General features: G+C 38.2%; 1 protein-coding gene, 1 long non-coding RNA gene and 1 other non-coding gene across 5 annotated transcripts in view; 2 read left to right on the top strand and 1 right to left on the bottom strand.

Moving 5' to 3' along the window:
- Nucleotides 1-5,807, top strand: part of LOC117875746 — an 18,956-nt gene extending 13,149 nt beyond the window's left edge. The window contains exons 3-4 of the long non-coding RNA XR_004645343.1: nucleotides 262-301; nucleotides 5,342-5,807. This is a non-coding gene — a long non-coding RNA (uncharacterized LOC117875746). The remainder of the gene's footprint in view (nucleotides 1-261; nucleotides 302-5,341) is intronic.
- Nucleotides 7-16,868, bottom strand: part of GRAMD4 (GRAM domain containing 4) — a 115,774-nt gene continuing 98,912 nt past the window's right edge. For all 3 annotated transcript variants that reach the window (XM_034767066.1, XM_034767082.1, XM_034767075.1), the window contains exons 14-19: nucleotides 13,990-14,144; nucleotides 9,868-10,015; nucleotides 8,962-9,055; nucleotides 7,719-7,803; nucleotides 5,942-6,010; nucleotides 7-4,593 (exon numbers count right to left, since the gene is read on the bottom strand). In XM_034767066.1, coding sequence (XP_034622957.1) covers nucleotides 4,492-4,593; nucleotides 5,942-6,010; nucleotides 7,719-7,803; nucleotides 8,962-9,055; nucleotides 9,868-10,015; nucleotides 13,990-14,144 — 653 coding nt within the window. In that variant the 3' untranslated portion in view covers nucleotides 7-4,491. The remainder of the gene's footprint in view (nucleotides 4,594-5,941; nucleotides 6,011-7,718; nucleotides 7,804-8,961; nucleotides 9,056-9,867; nucleotides 10,016-13,989; nucleotides 14,145-16,868) is intronic.
- TRNAK-UUU lies at nucleotides 9,259-9,331 on the top strand. Its single transcript has one exon. It is a non-coding gene; the product is annotated as a tRNA-Lys (tRNA).

Genomic DNA, 16,868 nt, shown 5'->3' with positions numbered 1-16,868 from the left:
CGTCTTTCCAGAAACTAGGGAAATTTGTATTATGTATGGGTAATATTTTTTCCTCATCCACATTCATTCGTGTTAAATGCAATATAATGTAGACACGTCAAATGTTTAGCAAAGTTATTAAAAAATGCCTATTTGTTTTATAAAACATTCTGAATGAGCATACTTTTTAAAAACCAAACATGCATACTAATAGATAGTTACAGTGGGTGGGCTGTGAACTCTTGCCAATTGTATATGTAACATTCATGGTGTTTCTTACAGTAAATACAGGCATGTAGAAGGGAATACATCATATTCTCAGGTAAGCATATTTATTTATCTTAGATAAAACCAGAAAATGTTAAGGGCCACCACTGCAAAAAGAATATGTATAAAAAAATCTGAACAGCATGAAGACAGAAAAATGTTATCTTTTTCTTAATATCAAAAAAGCTATATGAACAAATTCAAGAACGGTTTGTAGATATGAGCTGTTGCTTGAATTTTTATAATATTGCTACTTATAAAAACCTGTTACCTATTTGATCTTCTTGATGGGGTTATAAAAACATACCAAAAAAAATTTTTACACTAACCTCAGTCTGTGGAAATCAAGAAAGACTATGCTTGCACTGAAGGATGAAAAGTTGTTAAAAACATACCTGTTAGCACAAAGCATTTTTAGGTTTATTTAAATAAAAATTATAATTTATACAATACTTTTTTTAAACAAACAAGATTCTTAAAAAATGTACAGGGCAAATTGTTTCATTATTTCAACTCTTCATACAGTATAAGTCTTTTGTTGAACAAAAGTTACACTGCCAATGCATAATTATTTACAACTTCAAAATAGACAAACTTCAGACATAAAAACTATTTTAACATCCATTCTATTTCAATGATTAGTAACAGAAATTAAATATCTGCCAAAATTTACAGAATTCAATAAAAACTACCAGTTTTCTTTGTAGGAGTTTAAGTTGCCAAAAAAAAAAAAAAATGTACACACATTCACCTCTTCACTCTCGCGTAAAATATCTTCTCTCTTGGTCTGCATGGACAGTAATAAGGTTTTGCTGCTGGCTTTTTTGTGCAATGTTGCCACTTATAAGTAGCTCATTTATATTCAATCTGACCTCACAAGAATGACTAAGTACAGAAAAACATGATGTTGTATCTGAGCTTTTCATCAGGAATTTGTATTTAAATGGTCACTGATGAATAATAAATGTGATAAGTTTTCATCTCCCTTTTTTTTCTTGAAAGGAACTCAAACTAACCACTACACTTCTAGGAAAGAAGTTAAACCAATTAAATGTGAATGATCCAACAATAAACCATATACATCAACAGAATTACAACAAATGACAGCAAATGAACAATAGTATGGCAAAAACATCACTTTTTGCTGTCAAAAAGTAACACTTTACATTAAGTGGCACCACTCAACCTTGAATCAAAAAGGCGGCTATACTGCAAATTGTATGTAGGAAGGTAAATTTTAAATTATTAACTTCAGTGTAATTACACAAGTAAATTATGTAATTGCCCACTGCCTCCCAGCATTTCAGGACTCGGGAGAAACAAAAGTGTAGCAATACTCACAAGTAAGCGCACTGAAGTTATTGTTTAGTGCCTTTAATTATGTAACACGAGAGCAGTTAATTTGCAGTAATTCTAGTAACCTAATGTAAAGTGAACTTTGAAAATATATACATGAATGTTTAATCAGTTATATTACACATTTTACTCTTTAAAAAATCCAGTTCATTTTATTTTTATCAGAATGAACCAATGTTGCATTGTAGTTTGCAATAAGTTTACTGCTTTAACAATGTTTTTTTTAAATACATATTGTTAAAGTGCAGATTAATTTTGAATGACAAATTAGCGTTAGTAGGACGGTTATCTTTGTTGACCAAACTAAAGTTTTAAAAGAGTATATTTTCTGAAGGAGGATTCTAAGTCTGGGAAGATGGCAAATGATTTACTACTACTTTAAAAATGAGTCTTGTTAACTGTCCTGGCATCATCAACTGAACAATATTTTAGTCTTTCAGGACCCAGAATATAGGACAATATTACATACTAGTCAGTCAGTCAGTGAGGGGAGGAGGTAATAAGTGCAGTTACCGGCAATTAAACTGAAACCAGTGCCTTATGACCAGAGTGAAGGTAAAAATTACATTTGAAAATGATACAAAAATAAGAAAAACCACTTGCTCAGTAAAAATATAATCTTCTGTTTCTTCAAAAAATGACAACCTCACAAACACCCAAGGGATTTTAAGACAAACTGAATGAACTATGAATATGACTAAGTTGTACATAACATTACGCTATATAAATGCTTATTTATTCGCCACTTACTGTAATTCATCTGCCACTTTGATTCTTAAAGGAGGCTTTATAAAAGTTTAACTATATAATAAATTGCTGTTGGATAAATGACAATTTCTTCTCTTTAAATCAAACTGCTTTTTTAAATAAAAATTTGCAAAATTAAAAGTAATATTTTTACTTAAATATAATCCTGTATATGCCAAATGAATATCTATTTGCCAAATGAAAGTAGCTTCAAAATGGTATTTGGTTAACATCCTTGTTATATAGTGGGTAATTGGATCTCCTACCAATTTAAAATTATATTGTAAACTTTCAAGGCCTGGTTCAGGAAAACATCCCCCTTTGTACTGTATTTAAGCATGTCCTAAAGTCCATAACTATTCAGGACATTTGAATACACGATTAAGTGATTTCCTGAACTCAGTGCATGGATATTAATTTTAAATTCTTTAAGATAGATTGTGCTACATATTTATATACTTATGTCTACAGCACAGAGCTTTAGCATGAACAACGTTGTGCCTTAAATATTCAATTGTGAGTCCCAATGCACATGAACTTTAAATACAACATGGAGAAATACTGTCATTAAATATTCATATTAATATTAAAATTAATTATCTTCACTGCCACTTTGAAATAGGTTTCAACAGTTTCAGAGTGCCATTTTCCCCTGGATCTTTGTATTGTTGTTATACTTAACTGAATGTAACCCTGGAGTTTGTTTAAAGATCTAACTTGTTTAACTAGAAACTAAGAAGTGTATTGACTTTAAAGTCAACATTTTTTAGATAGGCTAACAGAATTATCTTCTTCATCGGTTTTATGGGAAGAAAAATACTACTAAACTCAAAAGATGCAGTAGGGAGAAAATATACTGGGGGGCTTGTATACATTCTGCTGTGCCTTTAGGAGAATGCAGATGAAATCCTAAACTCTCAGATGGGCTTAATAGTACATGGCTTATGCAAACTTTCAAAATTTCAAGTAAGACTAATGTTATTATATGCATTGCCCGTCAATAGAGAAAAAACTATGGAGAAGGTGGGCCCAGTGTCACTGCTCCATTTGGCAAAGTCAGGTTCTATTGTTGGAAAAATTGAATAAAGAAAGGGGAGATCAAAATAGAATAATTTCTTCTGGAAATAATGCTTTCACTTGCTACACTATCCTGACATTTCTGTTACAAGGGACTCTCACAAACCCTCCCTGCCCCCACAATCTCAAATATAAATGAATAGATAACATACGAAGCTGATCTCAAGTTTTGCTTGGGCGTAATTATTCCCAACTCCCCCCGCATCACAAAAAGATGCCCAGTAAGTCTTTTTGCATGAATGTACGTGCATCTTGCTACATTATATGTACAAGTACAATTATTGAGCCCTTCCATGACAAATATCAATAGGAATACAAATATAAGTTGCCTAACATTTTATGAACAAAGTTTTGCTGCCCTCAAAAAACAGATAGTTCTTTTCTTCCTCTTGTACTTTGGTTGATCAGAAAAGGAAGATAGCGTTCCAAACATTTCCTTCTGCTTTGTAATGCTGAATTCACTGTACAAGGAATTTGAAACTATGTATGCAGGAAAAATTGAATCAGGTCAAACTGTTCAAAAATAAATCCTTTTAGAGTACAGAAATCAGCAAGAAAAATTGCCTTAATATCAATATTCTTACCAGCTAATAGTGATATTTCCTAGGTGTTGATACTGGTTTCATAAAGTACCCAATTCAGTGCTTGTTGTACTCAAGAAACACACACCAGATTATTGTAATGTGTTTCAACTCATGCAAAAACAACAGATAGTGGGCAAAATTAATCCCTGATATCAATGGAGATACCCAAGGGATGAATCTGTTCCCGTCTGTCTGATATCTAGTCAGTTCTCCAAGTATCTTCCTAGCTTTTAATGTCAGTAAATAAACAGTGAAAGTGCTTAATGTGCAAGGCTAATAGTGATGATAGCACTTTCACTGTTTTTTTAAAAAAACCTTAAAAACAAACATGAAGGCATATATAAAATACACTTGATTCATGTAACAGATAGAATATAAACCATATGACAAGAAAAATTATTGCAAAATAGATGAGGATGTTCAATTTTTCACTACCAAGTTGTAAAATAAAGTCTCCTCTAGATCTTCTGAAGATAAGATACTAGCTTTCGCTGTTCGATGCTGCAGAGGTTATTTTCACATACTGGTTGAAAATTGTCTCAAAAGCTTCATCTCTGTGTACCATGGCACCAAACACTAGTGGCTACAGGACAAAAAAAAAAAAAAAAAAAAAATCAAACCAAATTATAGGCTAAAGGAAATCAGAAATTTTCCTGAAGTCTTTAGACAAGTCTGACCAGGTTCTTTCAAATTAACACCTTTCTCCCCCCCTTCCTTTTTAAGGAGCCTTTATTAGAGAGAGTTTTAGGTTTTTTTGGTCCAGTGAAACATGAACAGGATCTGAATGGAAGTTAGAAGGGGCTTTTTCCTAAAAGTCTAAGAATCCGTTCAGTGTTCAATTCCTAAGAAAACCTCCCCCAGATATTTCATTTCCATTTACCATTTTCCTCTGACAGTGCACTGGATCACAACTATCATTTGCAGAGAATGTTCATAGGTGTTCTATACCAATTGTCCTATTTCACTTTCCAACTGCTTGGGACCTATAAAGCCTTCTTGATAACCAGAGACAGAGCTCTTTTAAAGTAGTCTTATGATTTCTAAAATGGCACAGTGGCACTGAGTTTCAGGTCAGTGGATTTCCAATTTAGACTTCCTGAGTAATTAGTTGTCTATTAAAATTATCTTTAAAAAAAATAATTTTCAAATGCATGCCCAGGCATGGTGTAGAAGGATCAGCACACTAACTAGCATATGAATCAGAAGAAACCTCTTTGCAAACTATGAGTTTGATTAGTTATCAAGGTTCAATAATATTTCCCGGCTTATTAGAATGGCTTTTTGTAAACCTGAAGTGCTTATTAAACAACATAACCCTCCTCAATTTTTAGTTCATAGGTTCTTGGAAAAGTCACATGACTGAAGCTGGAAAACTTGGTAGATTTCAGCCACACTTTGGAGGACCTGTCAAAATTCACATTGGCCTTCAAAATACCCCAATTATATTACTCTTTGAGTGCATTGTGGACACCATCACCCCAAGGCACTACATACAGAGAATGCGGCCTCCAGTTTCTAACATTTTTGCAGCAGTGTTATTGACACCTCCTATGATTGCCATGAAGAAGGTTGGTAAAAAAAAATGGTCAATTTAAGTTTGGCGTAAGAGAGCTGTGGGTACCACAGGTGAGGGGATGAAGTAAATCCATTTTAAAACAGAGTTGTTTGATTCCACTTGAATGAACCAAGTCAGACAAGGTCAACGATACTATAGAATAGATACACTCAGCTTCCAAAATATATTAAACTAAATAAAACAGAGTGAGAGCAAAAATTTTAAACATACATACATACATACATACATACATACACACACACACCCCACCCCGTCACAAGCTATAAAGAAATGGAGGGCATTTAATGTTGCTTTTAAAACAGAATAGGAACCCTGAGCACATGAGGGTGCAATACAGATAGAGCTGGCTACTTACTTTTTGTGTAGATGGTGTTGATACTGAAATACCCATCCCTGACCCTGGGAGAACAGAGAGCACTTTGTACTACAAAAAACAAACAAAGATATTTTACAGGCTGAACAATTACAAATGGGCATGAAAGAGAATGTGATGTAACCCATCTACTGTGGATCCTCCCACCCACCCCTGAAGCTTTCCTGCCTACTTATAGTGTTTAAAGTGTCAGACATGGCATTTAAAAAGACAACTGCAAAGATTATTTTCCAAATGAAATAGAATTCACAAACTGATACTATGAAGGTGAAATATAGATAAGTAACAATTCAGAGGTACAGTGGCAGGAATCAACTTCCTATTGGGCTAAAGAATCCTCATCATGCAAAAGCAGTACACTGAAAATCCAATGAACTATGTACTGTACGCTGCCTCTCATAAGTACTGTAGCAAGAGTGGAGCACTTGAATAGAAACCAAAGGCAAGCAAAAGGAAGTGCCAGAAATACTATTCAAGAATGTAAGTTTCTGCTGGGGCATGTCTTTTGTGGGATTGTTCAGTTTTCAGTCTATTTCCTACAACCTAAAAGGCCCCACAAGAGATTAAACCATCATTCCTAATGACAAGAGCTGGAGAGCATCTTTGCCACTGTTGGGTCAGCATGAAAGAGAGATTACTGATAAAGAAGAAACAGGATTTAAGGAAGTATTTAAAGTAGAGGAAAAGAATACTTAGACACAATACTGGAGATAGCTGTGTGTATGAGAGGCTGGACAAAAATTTGAAGTCAAGGGGGAGGAGGGTACGGAGCCCCATTCTGGATGGACTGGAGGGGGTGAAGCAAGAAGCAGGGTACAGTAATACATAGGACAGGGATTTGGCATGGATCAGGATTTTAAGAGAGCAGGAAAAGGGTAAAATTTTGGTGACAAAGTAACTATGATGACATACTAAGAGACAGAAGAGAGTCAAACATAACCGAGGCTGAGAGTTTGAGATCGGAAGGGCAGTTCACCTGTCAGTAGCGATAAAGAGGCACCAGGAGGAAAGAATTTCAATTTTGGAGGGACAGTTTGAGAAGGAAGTGAAATGTCACCTGGGTATATCCCACCTAATCAATTCCCTGCCATTTCAGGGGCCACGGACCTGTCGTGGGGACACCTCGGTCTCTCCTGTACTCTGCCTCTGGTGCACAAAAATTTACTTCCCCAAAGATTGAAATGCTTTAGTTTAACCCAAGTTATTAGGCTCAAAACAGGGATGGAATTTAATGGTCTGTGATATATAGAAGGTCTGACTAGTTGATCTAATGGTCACTTCTGGCCTTCAATTCCATGAAATCAAATAGGGAAGAATGAGGATTTCAGGAAACTGAACTAGAAGAACCCAGTCACAGTTTCCAGCTTAGTTTTATATTATAATCAGTCTTCAATAGGAAAAGACTGGTTTTCAAGGTACCATCAGAAAAGAACACTAATGTTTGCATTTGAGCTATTGTGAGTTCAAAGCATGCCATACACTTCTGTAAACATCTTCTGCTGGAAGATTCAACTGAGTTGCTTTGCATTATTTCGCATTCATCCCAATTTTGCATTAAGAAAACCCCAATGTTCAGTTAAATAGTTTTATAAATTTGTCACCTTTGCTCAGATGATTGCATATCTACTTGCATTATAAAATCAAAAGCCCCACCACCTGATTCTTAAAGATACACTCCTTGAAAACAAAGTAAAATTTGCAATGGAACAAAAAAGTGATCTTCCCATATTACTGTACACTCAACAAAACAAAGACATACCTTCTGAATATCTGTTATCTCCGTTAGTTTAATAACTTTATTTCTCTTAGAAGAGCCAGATTTGGAGCTTTCAAAGCATAAGTAACTGAAGACAAAGGGGGAAAAAGTGCTTATTTGGTACAATAATCTGAAAACCAAAACTCTTAAAATTCTGCCTTCTTCCAAAGAGTTTTGAAATTCTCTACATTAAAAACAGCCCTGCAAGAAATTGTGTGAAAAATGTCATTTCCAATTATGATTTTATGTTAAAACAAAAACTTTCAAACTCCATCAGTTGAACTTCTAATTCCACTAAAAGATCAGTAATCTACTGCATGCACAAACATTTCATACTCATATCCTTACAGTGAAAGTCTATGTAACAAGACCAAACATACAAATCTTAAATGATAGCAAAAGTAGGCCACTCTACTGAAAGTTAAAAAAACCCCACTTCATCCTTATAACCCCCTTCCCTCCCAAGTGAAAACTAATGAACAGTTGGACTTAGCTGCACACTACTGTAATGCAGACAAACCTGAAGATATGCTAAAATAAAGCTTGAAATTCTAGACATTAGAAGAATTATCACCATCATTAGAGAGCACAGTATACAGATAACCTAGGTTTAGTTCCACTAGATTCTAATACTGAAGGAATTTCAGTTTAAGATCCCAAACAGCATTAGTAATACCCATTCAGTGTGTGCAGAGAAAACGGCTTTGATTTTGAAACCAAAGCTTAACTTAGTCAACTGTGTTTTTTGTTTTTAAAGAAGCCATACATTCATTTTTAACAGGGTTTTCACAGCACTCAAAATACACAGCAAAACACAGAACATTTGGTAAATTATAATGAGCTAATGCTCGTACCACACTTAATAAAAGTAGCTAGTGCTTTACATTTTCATAATTTAGTTGTCCAATTCACTGTAACAAGTGCTAACATACTAAACACTGATGCTATGGTTTGCTCATCTACAAACATTTCAGACACCTAATACATTTGTTAAATCCTACCATGCTCCAATTTTTAACTGTCGTTACCCTATACAGTTTCTCTATAGGTTTAGTATTATGAAAAAAACATTGTATATCCAAATATTTTGGATACTACTAGGTAGTTACAAGTTTTTCCTATAGGACTACATTTATATTTGCATTTCTTTGTTTAACTGTATTTACAAAAGAAAATGAGTTCCCAATAAGTTTGTTTGGGGAGGGAGGGACAGGGAACAGTGTACTGCCAAGTGCCAATGACTTACTTTTCTGTAACATAAAGAACCCCATTCCTAATGTAGTCTGTGGGCATCTTCTTGTCTCTGTTAATCAAGCAGCAGCGCCAACCATTTTCACATACTACCAGAAAATACAACACACAATCAAATGTGTCAAGGAAAGAGTTTTAGGAAAAGAAAGAAAGATGCAAGTCTTAAAATCAGACAGATGGCTCCCCATCAATTAGACAGTTCTCCTATAAAAAGCAGCATAGCCTGCAAATAATTTTCATGTATGTTGTGGTTGCAAAGCTTTTGTTTGTTTCAAAGAATGAGTACATGTGAGCCTGGCTAGCTCAGTTGGGAGGGCATCAGACTTTTAATCTGAAGGTCCAGGGTTCAAGCACCTGGTCAGGTGATAAACTATTCCTTAAAATCTGTCTTTCTGGAGTTCTCTTTGGGGGGGAGGGATAGCTCAGTGGTTTGAGCATTGGCCTGCTAAACCCAGGGTTGTGAGTTCAATCCTTGAGGGGGCTACTTAGGGATCTGGGGCAAAATCAGTACTTGGTCCTGCTAGTGAAGGCAGGGGGCTGAACTTGATGACCTTTCAAGGTCCCTTCCAGTTCTAGGAGATGGGATATCTCCATTAATTTAATTTATTTACTTCCTCTGAGTTGACTAAGCATCTTTTCTCCCCTATCAAATTTGTATTACCACAACAGACAAGCCAGTGTGTGAGCACTGGGTCCTTTCAGAACATCTTATAGATAAAAGATTACTTTAAACTGGTATAGATGGGAGATCAAGTTAGAGTAGATAATATATTATAATACAGTTCATTTCTGAATAATGCTGGGATATGCAGACAGGGGCCCAGACTTCAAATTACACGTCTGACTAGTTCAAAAGAGTAAATTTTTCCCAAGACTGTAACCGTAATATCTGTACAAATACCTGCCAAAGGACGCTCATTTTCTGATAGGTTAAAGACTTCATGGAAATTGCCTCTTTTGGTGGTATGAAAACGACTACTGTCTTCATCTTTGTTTACTCCAGTTGGGGCACCTGAACCCACATAACTTCTTGATGATGCTGTTTGAACCTGCCGGGAAATAAATTGGATTAATTTGAACAGCAATATTTAATTGCACTCTTTAAATGATTAGTTAATTATTAATTTTCATTTTCATTTAAAATCAAATTAAAGAAGATAGCAAGAATGCTATTCAAGGTTATTTTTAGCTATCTTCAGCACAAATTGGACTTGGTACAATACCCTAGTATGCTTGCTATGCCATAATGTACTAATATCCCATCTGAAGATAATTTTTAAGGGGTGTTGGGTCACTGCAATTGTACTCTTTAGACAGATGTTGTCTCATGCCTCCAAAAGACATTCTGCAAGAGGCATCTGTATTTAAACACAGTCTCTGCACACCAAGGAGTACATCAGATTAGATGTGGATATGTCACTGCACACAACCCAAATTAATTGGCTAGGAGGGACTTCCCCAGGCCCAGTTACTATATAACCAGTAGCAGCATTTAAGATTTGTCTTCGAGAGATAAAAAACAAACCCAGAACACTCAGTATAAAGAAAGAATAAAAAAAGCAAACATTAAAAGAACACACACAAAACAGCATCAGCTCATTATGAACACAGATGCTCAAATTGAAAGAAAGTTTTCCACGCTAAGATCCATACCTTTTCATGCCCTGACAGCTAGCAGGAAAAGAAACAACAAACACAAATGTGACAGTGACAAAAGAAAAAAAGTGAAATCTATTTAACAGTATCATATACAGAATAAAACATGAATTGAATGAAGCTGCAAGATTTTACTCACATACCAAGAAATTGCACACAATGAATGCAATTTAAAACAAGTTATCAGTGGTTAGAGCACACCATTTTAATGATTCATTTTATCTTAGGGTGGGCTGGCCTCCCAACTTTGGAAGCTGATCTGAATTTCCCAGGCTAACACTCTTAAAACTGGCATGGTTATTATTACACACTGATGATAAAAGAGTGGAGATTTCTCAAACATCATGTGCTAAAGCAAAATCAACTTTCAAACAAACCTCCTAAGTCATTGGATGCTGCCCCATAATAAAGGGTGAGATCCACAAAGTGACTTAGGCACCTAACTGCCACTTTAGGCACCTAAATCCAACATTTAGGTACCCCTTTGATCCTTAAAACTCCTACTCAGCTGTTACCTAACCCTGTAGGAGCCAAGGGAATTTAGGTGCCTACGTTTTGGCTAGTAGGCATCTGCAAAACTGCTTAAGTCCTGATGCCACCAAACTGCTCTGCATCCTAGTCCAGGTGGGATTCTCAAATGAGGCATTCCCTCTCCTAGTTCGCCTGCAGGACCCAATCTAGAGGGCCTGCTCAGAGCACAGGCCATACACAAAAGACAGCTGGGGGTGCAGATATTGGGAATTTTTGTGGCTAGCTGCAGGGTATATGATTATATCCAGTAGCCCAATGGTTTGGAGTACTCCCCCAGCATACAGAACACAAGTTCAAATCCACACAGCACCAGATTTGGAGTAAGAAATTGAACCTGACTCTCCCACATGCCAGGTGAGAACTCTAACCACTGGGCTACTGATTATAGGGGACATCTCTCTCTCGTTTTTTTGCCAGAATGGGCTGACCTGGCTTAGGTACCTAACTCAAGGAGATGATTCATAGCTGGGAATCCTGAGTGCAGGGAGTTATCTCCCTCTGCCCCAGAGGTAGGTGCCTAACTCCCTTTGAGGTGTGGGACTTGGCATTTCCTACTGGCTAACTTAGGTGGCTCCCTGTTCAGTTTTCTGACTTCTGAGAATCCCTTTCTCAGGTGCTTAACTCTCCCCATGCATTGTAAAGGGAGCTCGGGCAGCTAAGTAAGGACTCTGACTTCGTTTGCCAGCAGGGCACCTAAGAGTTAGGCATTATAAGTCTTATGGCCCTTTGTGGATCTAGCCCAAAGCTTGAATTTTGACAAGGCAGCACACAGCTGAATTTGGAAAGCTTTCTTGCATTTTATTTTCTTGTGTCTTGACTGGTAGCACAACGCACAGTTCTACAGGCTGGCGTTTTTCACAGAAATTACATATGAAGGGCTCCATTCTCATCCTCATCACACACATGCATCACCAGCTGGGTAATGCACACATGCCTGACATGTGGGTGCAGGATCAAGCCCTTAATCTGTACAGAGAGACAATCCTGGGAAGAGTTGACTACCCTCTGCTGCTTCTGATTTCACTGTAAGTTTGTGGCACTCTCAGTATTTAGCCCTAAAAGATGAAAAAATTCAAAACGAATGAGATCTGTGCACTGAAACTGAATCAAGTTTTACAAAAGAGCTAAGCAGACATGGGCTATTTATCATCTTGCCTTTAGGGTTACTGTAGTACAAGGATGGCTCAGTGGAAAAGGTCATGAAAGAATAAAAAAGCTGTACGGTGCGAGTCTTATGCTCCCAGTACTTGGACTGTACTATATCCTCATTCTCAGTCCCTTGCTTAAGGAGTAAGTAGCTGGTTTAATGTTAGCACTACTTTTAAAAACAGAGCATGAGTCCTCCTGTCAGAGATTCAGAAAAGTCTTGGATCATGAACACTTATCCATGGTTAAGGATTGTGTGGAGAGTAGATGGGTTTGGGATAAAGTTGGCTACCACTTTTGGTTTCATTCAGTAATTTTACAGACTGGATCCACAGCCAGGTTTGTTAAACCTGACAATGCCTCTCTTTACTGAGTGCTAGTGGTTAATTTAAAAACCAGACACTATCAAAGTGGGGAAAGCGGGGTTGGGGGGGAAGGAATCACATCTATTGGAAAATATTGTACTTTTAGAAAACTAGTATTTTAAAAATCTTCCAGGTAACAGAAGAGACATACTGTCCTTTAAAAGGTTGACTACAGTCCTATAAATCAGTGGTTCTCAATCTGTGGTCCGTGGATCGCTGAGGGTCCGCAGACTATGTCTAAGGGATCAGTGAAAGGTTGTTATTACGATAGAAAAAACTGTGGTCCGCAGACCCGGAGGTTCGCAAATTATGTCTAACATTTCCAAAGGGGCCTTCCCTCCATTTGAAATATTTTAGGGGTCTGCAAATGAAAACAGGTTGAGAACCACTGCTATAAATGATTGTCAAAGTACTCAGATATTATGGTAAGGGGCACTATAGAAAATTCTAAGATAAAATTCTATGTCTATCTAGCTCTATTGCATGTAAGCATTCCTTGTAAGTACCATCTTAATCTTCGCAAAGTTCTACTGTTGTGAATACTATCAAGCTCAAAGATGTGGAAAAGCATATTGCATTCCAACCTGCTTCATGCATCAGCAAAGTTACTGTTTCTTATTCCAAAACGTGTACTGCTAGTAATTATGTACAAAGCAGAACGAGATTGCAGTTTATATTAATGGTACATATATAATTTATAAAAGAGTTAATAATGTTTTAATAAATGGTTAATCAATTGTTAAAGCCCAAAATGTTGAAGGCTCTTTATGACCATGGGTTTATACTGAAGCACCTCTAACCATCTCTATAAGACATTCTACTTATGTCTAACATTCTTACAACCATCTATTAATCATTTATTAAAACTAAACTAAACTATTTATTATCCTATGGGTACTTTTACGTGTCACAGTGATTCTTTATATGGGTAACCCAGATAGCACATTGAGTATTCACTTCTGGCATATGGAAAAAAACCTTGTTTTTACTTGTGATGTAAGCAAATTTGTTATGCAAATACAGACTAATATGGATACCTAGATGTTATTTTTAGTAATTTTTCTGGTTGTAAAAACATTAGAACACCCAAACACTTTTTTTTTTTTTTAAAACTAAAAGAAAATTCTTTGTCCACAAAAAAGCAAGTCACTTTATGAATATTGGGACCCTGGATTTAAAAATAAAAACATCAGACTGCCACTGAAGTGTGAACACTAAAATTAGGTTTAACAATTACCCCTCCCTCAATGTGCTCTAGTCACTGGAAACAAACAAACAAAAAAGTGGACTTTGCCAGATATGTAAAAACATGAAACTTTACTTACCCGTCTTGACACTGTAGCATTAGACCTTTCTTTGAGTTGAGGATCTGTAGGCAAATTTGTCCAGATGATATAAGGAGTATCATACTTAGCTCGAAGTCTTGGGCATCGTTTGAAGATAAAATCAATAAGGAAAAACTTAATTCCAGCATAAAGTCCTGAACAATTGAAAAAAATCAATTTTTAGCAAACACAGTAACTGGCATTAAGACTGTCAGATTTTCCATAAAGTCCATCAATAAACCATATTTTTGCAATTACACCTCTACCCCGATAGAATGCTGTCCTCGGGAGCCAAAAAAATCTTACCGCGTTATAGGTGAAACTGCGTTATATCGAACTTGCTTTAATCCGCCGGAGTGCGCAGTCCCGCCCCCCCAGAGCACTGCTTTACCGCGTTATATCAGGTCGCATTATATCAGGGTAGAGGTGTATATTTCTAATCAATATGGTATAAAAATATAGCACATCCACATACATGCTTTTGTCTCACAGAAGTAATTCAAGTGGAGAACGTGGGAGCTACAACTGCACAATCTCTGCAGCTATAATTTTGGTTTCTTTGCATAAGTTTAGTATTTAATGCGGAGAAGCATTGAAAAAATTCAAACATCCATCTGCTGTTTTCAGATGGAGAACTGAGAAACATGAGAGATGCCCTTTTGCCTATTTTTGTATTAAAACAGTAATCCCCTCTAATCTAAATGGTAACACAGAGCTCTTGGACAGTTGATTATGTCCTCTTATCTTACACAAAAGATCCTCTTCCTTTATGCTAGGTTACTGAACGTATTTCAAACCTCTAATCTCTTAACAGGGACTAATGATTTTAAAAGGAGTCTTCAGAGTGAATGAAATCTCATTCTAAAAGTCATTGGGAAAAGAATTCCAACCACCATACAAAGTGATCCAATATGTGTAGTAGGTGCTTAATCTAGTGTAGCAATTTAAAGTCAATACCACATTTAAAATATTACCTACAGTTTAAGAACTGCACACATGACAGTCACAAGCTTCATTACAGAGACGTGGTAGCAGGGGTGCTGGAACAATTTGTACAGTGGGGGAGCTGAGAGCCATTGAACCAAACTAAACCCTGTATATAATGGAAACCACTTCAAGCCGGGAGGTGTGGCAGCACCCCTAACACTCCTAATTCCAGCACCTGTGCATGGTGGGTACTCCTAGTTCGCAGGGCATGGTCACATGTTACACAGAAGAGGCTTTTCTCTCCTGATTTCTCATTTCAAAAACACACCCACTCTGCCCCCCCCAAACACACTTCAGAAGCATAGCATACTGAAAGCAGCAGCCAAAAAGCATCCTTGGCCACTGCTCATACAGCTTTCCTTCCCATTCAATCCCTCTACTGGCTACCCCTGGCCAAACCAATCAAATATAAGAAGGGACAAATGTAAAGGGACAACTTTGCCCCTACTGTTATTGTTTATTATTGTCCTTGTTCGACCAACGATGTCACTGCTCTTTCGTTTTTTTCCCAACCATTCTCAGCTTCTTGACTTCTTCCCTGCTGCCCGCCATGCCTCATACTTACGTCCCAGGTTGCCACTGTTTTACACACTTCCTGAAAATCTGAGAGGCCTTCAAACTCTAACCCAGTGTTTTTTAAACCATGGGTCGCGACCCAGTACTGGGTCGCGGCATGCAAGGCACTGGGTCGCCTTGTTCTGGTCAGCACCACCGACCGGGACATTAAAAGTCCCATCGGCGGTGCTGCCCAGATAAGGCAGGCTAGTGCCTACCTTTTCTGACACCGCGCTGCGCCCCAGAAGCGGCCAGCAGCGGATCCGGCTTCTAGGCAGGGGGCCACGGGATTCCGCATGCTGCCCCCACCCTGAGCACTGCCTCCACACTCCCATTGGCCAGAAACCAGCCAATGGGAGCGGCTGGGATGGGGGTGGGAGAGACCGGTGCCTGCGGGCGAGAGTCGTGCCTCTGCCTAGAAGCTGGACCTGTTGCTGGCCGCTTCCGGGGCGCAGCATGGTCCGCGGTACCAGGACAGGCACCCCAGTTGCGCCACTAACTGGGAGCTGCCGGGGGTAAGTCCGCGCCCAGCTCCACGTCCCAATCCCCTGCCCCAGCCCTCACCCCCAAAACCCGGAGCCCTTTCCTGCACCTCAAACCCCTCATCCCTGGCCCCACCCTAGAGCCTTCACCCCCAGCTCAGAGCCCTGATCCCCTCCTGCACCCCAACCACCTGCCCCAGCCCAATGCTCCCCCAAACCCAGAAGTCCTTCTGAACCCCAACTGCCCCATCTCTGGCCCCACCCCAGAGACTGCACCTCCAGCCCAGACCCCCTCCCACACCCCAACCCCCCCCCCCGGCCCCCAGGCCCCCCCCCCCCCCCCCAACCCCTCATCCCCAGCTCCATTGGGTCGCGGGCATCAACAATTTTCTTCAACTGGGTCCCCAGCAAAAAAAGTTTGAAAACCACTGCTCTAACCCATGTCAATGGTTCATCATCACCATGCCTTTTTTGTACAACCCCCCCCCCCCCCCACCCACTCCCCAAAGTTACCATTCACTAGGTCTCCTGGTACATTGTCTATTCTGTTTTTTAGACTGTGTGCCTTTATTCTGTGCATCTTACACAGTGCCAAGAACAATGCTGATGCTTTAGTAAATATGGTGCTTTAATGTATGGACTTAAGTTTTGAAGGAAGGATGACAAAGGTCTTTCAAGAAACAAATTCTAAAATGTAAAGAGCTACGTCTACCCTGTGATATAAACATTATATATGTAATTTTTACCCATTGCAAGCCCTATAATCCTGTAGGGAAAGAAGCAGGATGCAATAAAAGCTGCCCATAGAACAATATATAGCTTCTGTGTTATTTCTGGTTGGACCCACATGAACAA

The sequence above is a fragment of the Trachemys scripta genome, chromosome 1 (genome assembly GCF_013100865.1).
Source record: "Trachemys scripta elegans isolate TJP31775 chromosome 1, CAS_Tse_1.0, whole genome shotgun sequence".
In the NCBI taxonomy this organism is placed as follows: Eukaryota; Metazoa; Chordata; order Testudines; family Emydidae; genus Trachemys; species Trachemys scripta.
The sequence above is the reverse complement of the archived record's forward strand: the minus strand, read 5'-3'. Positions and strand labels throughout refer to the sequence as shown.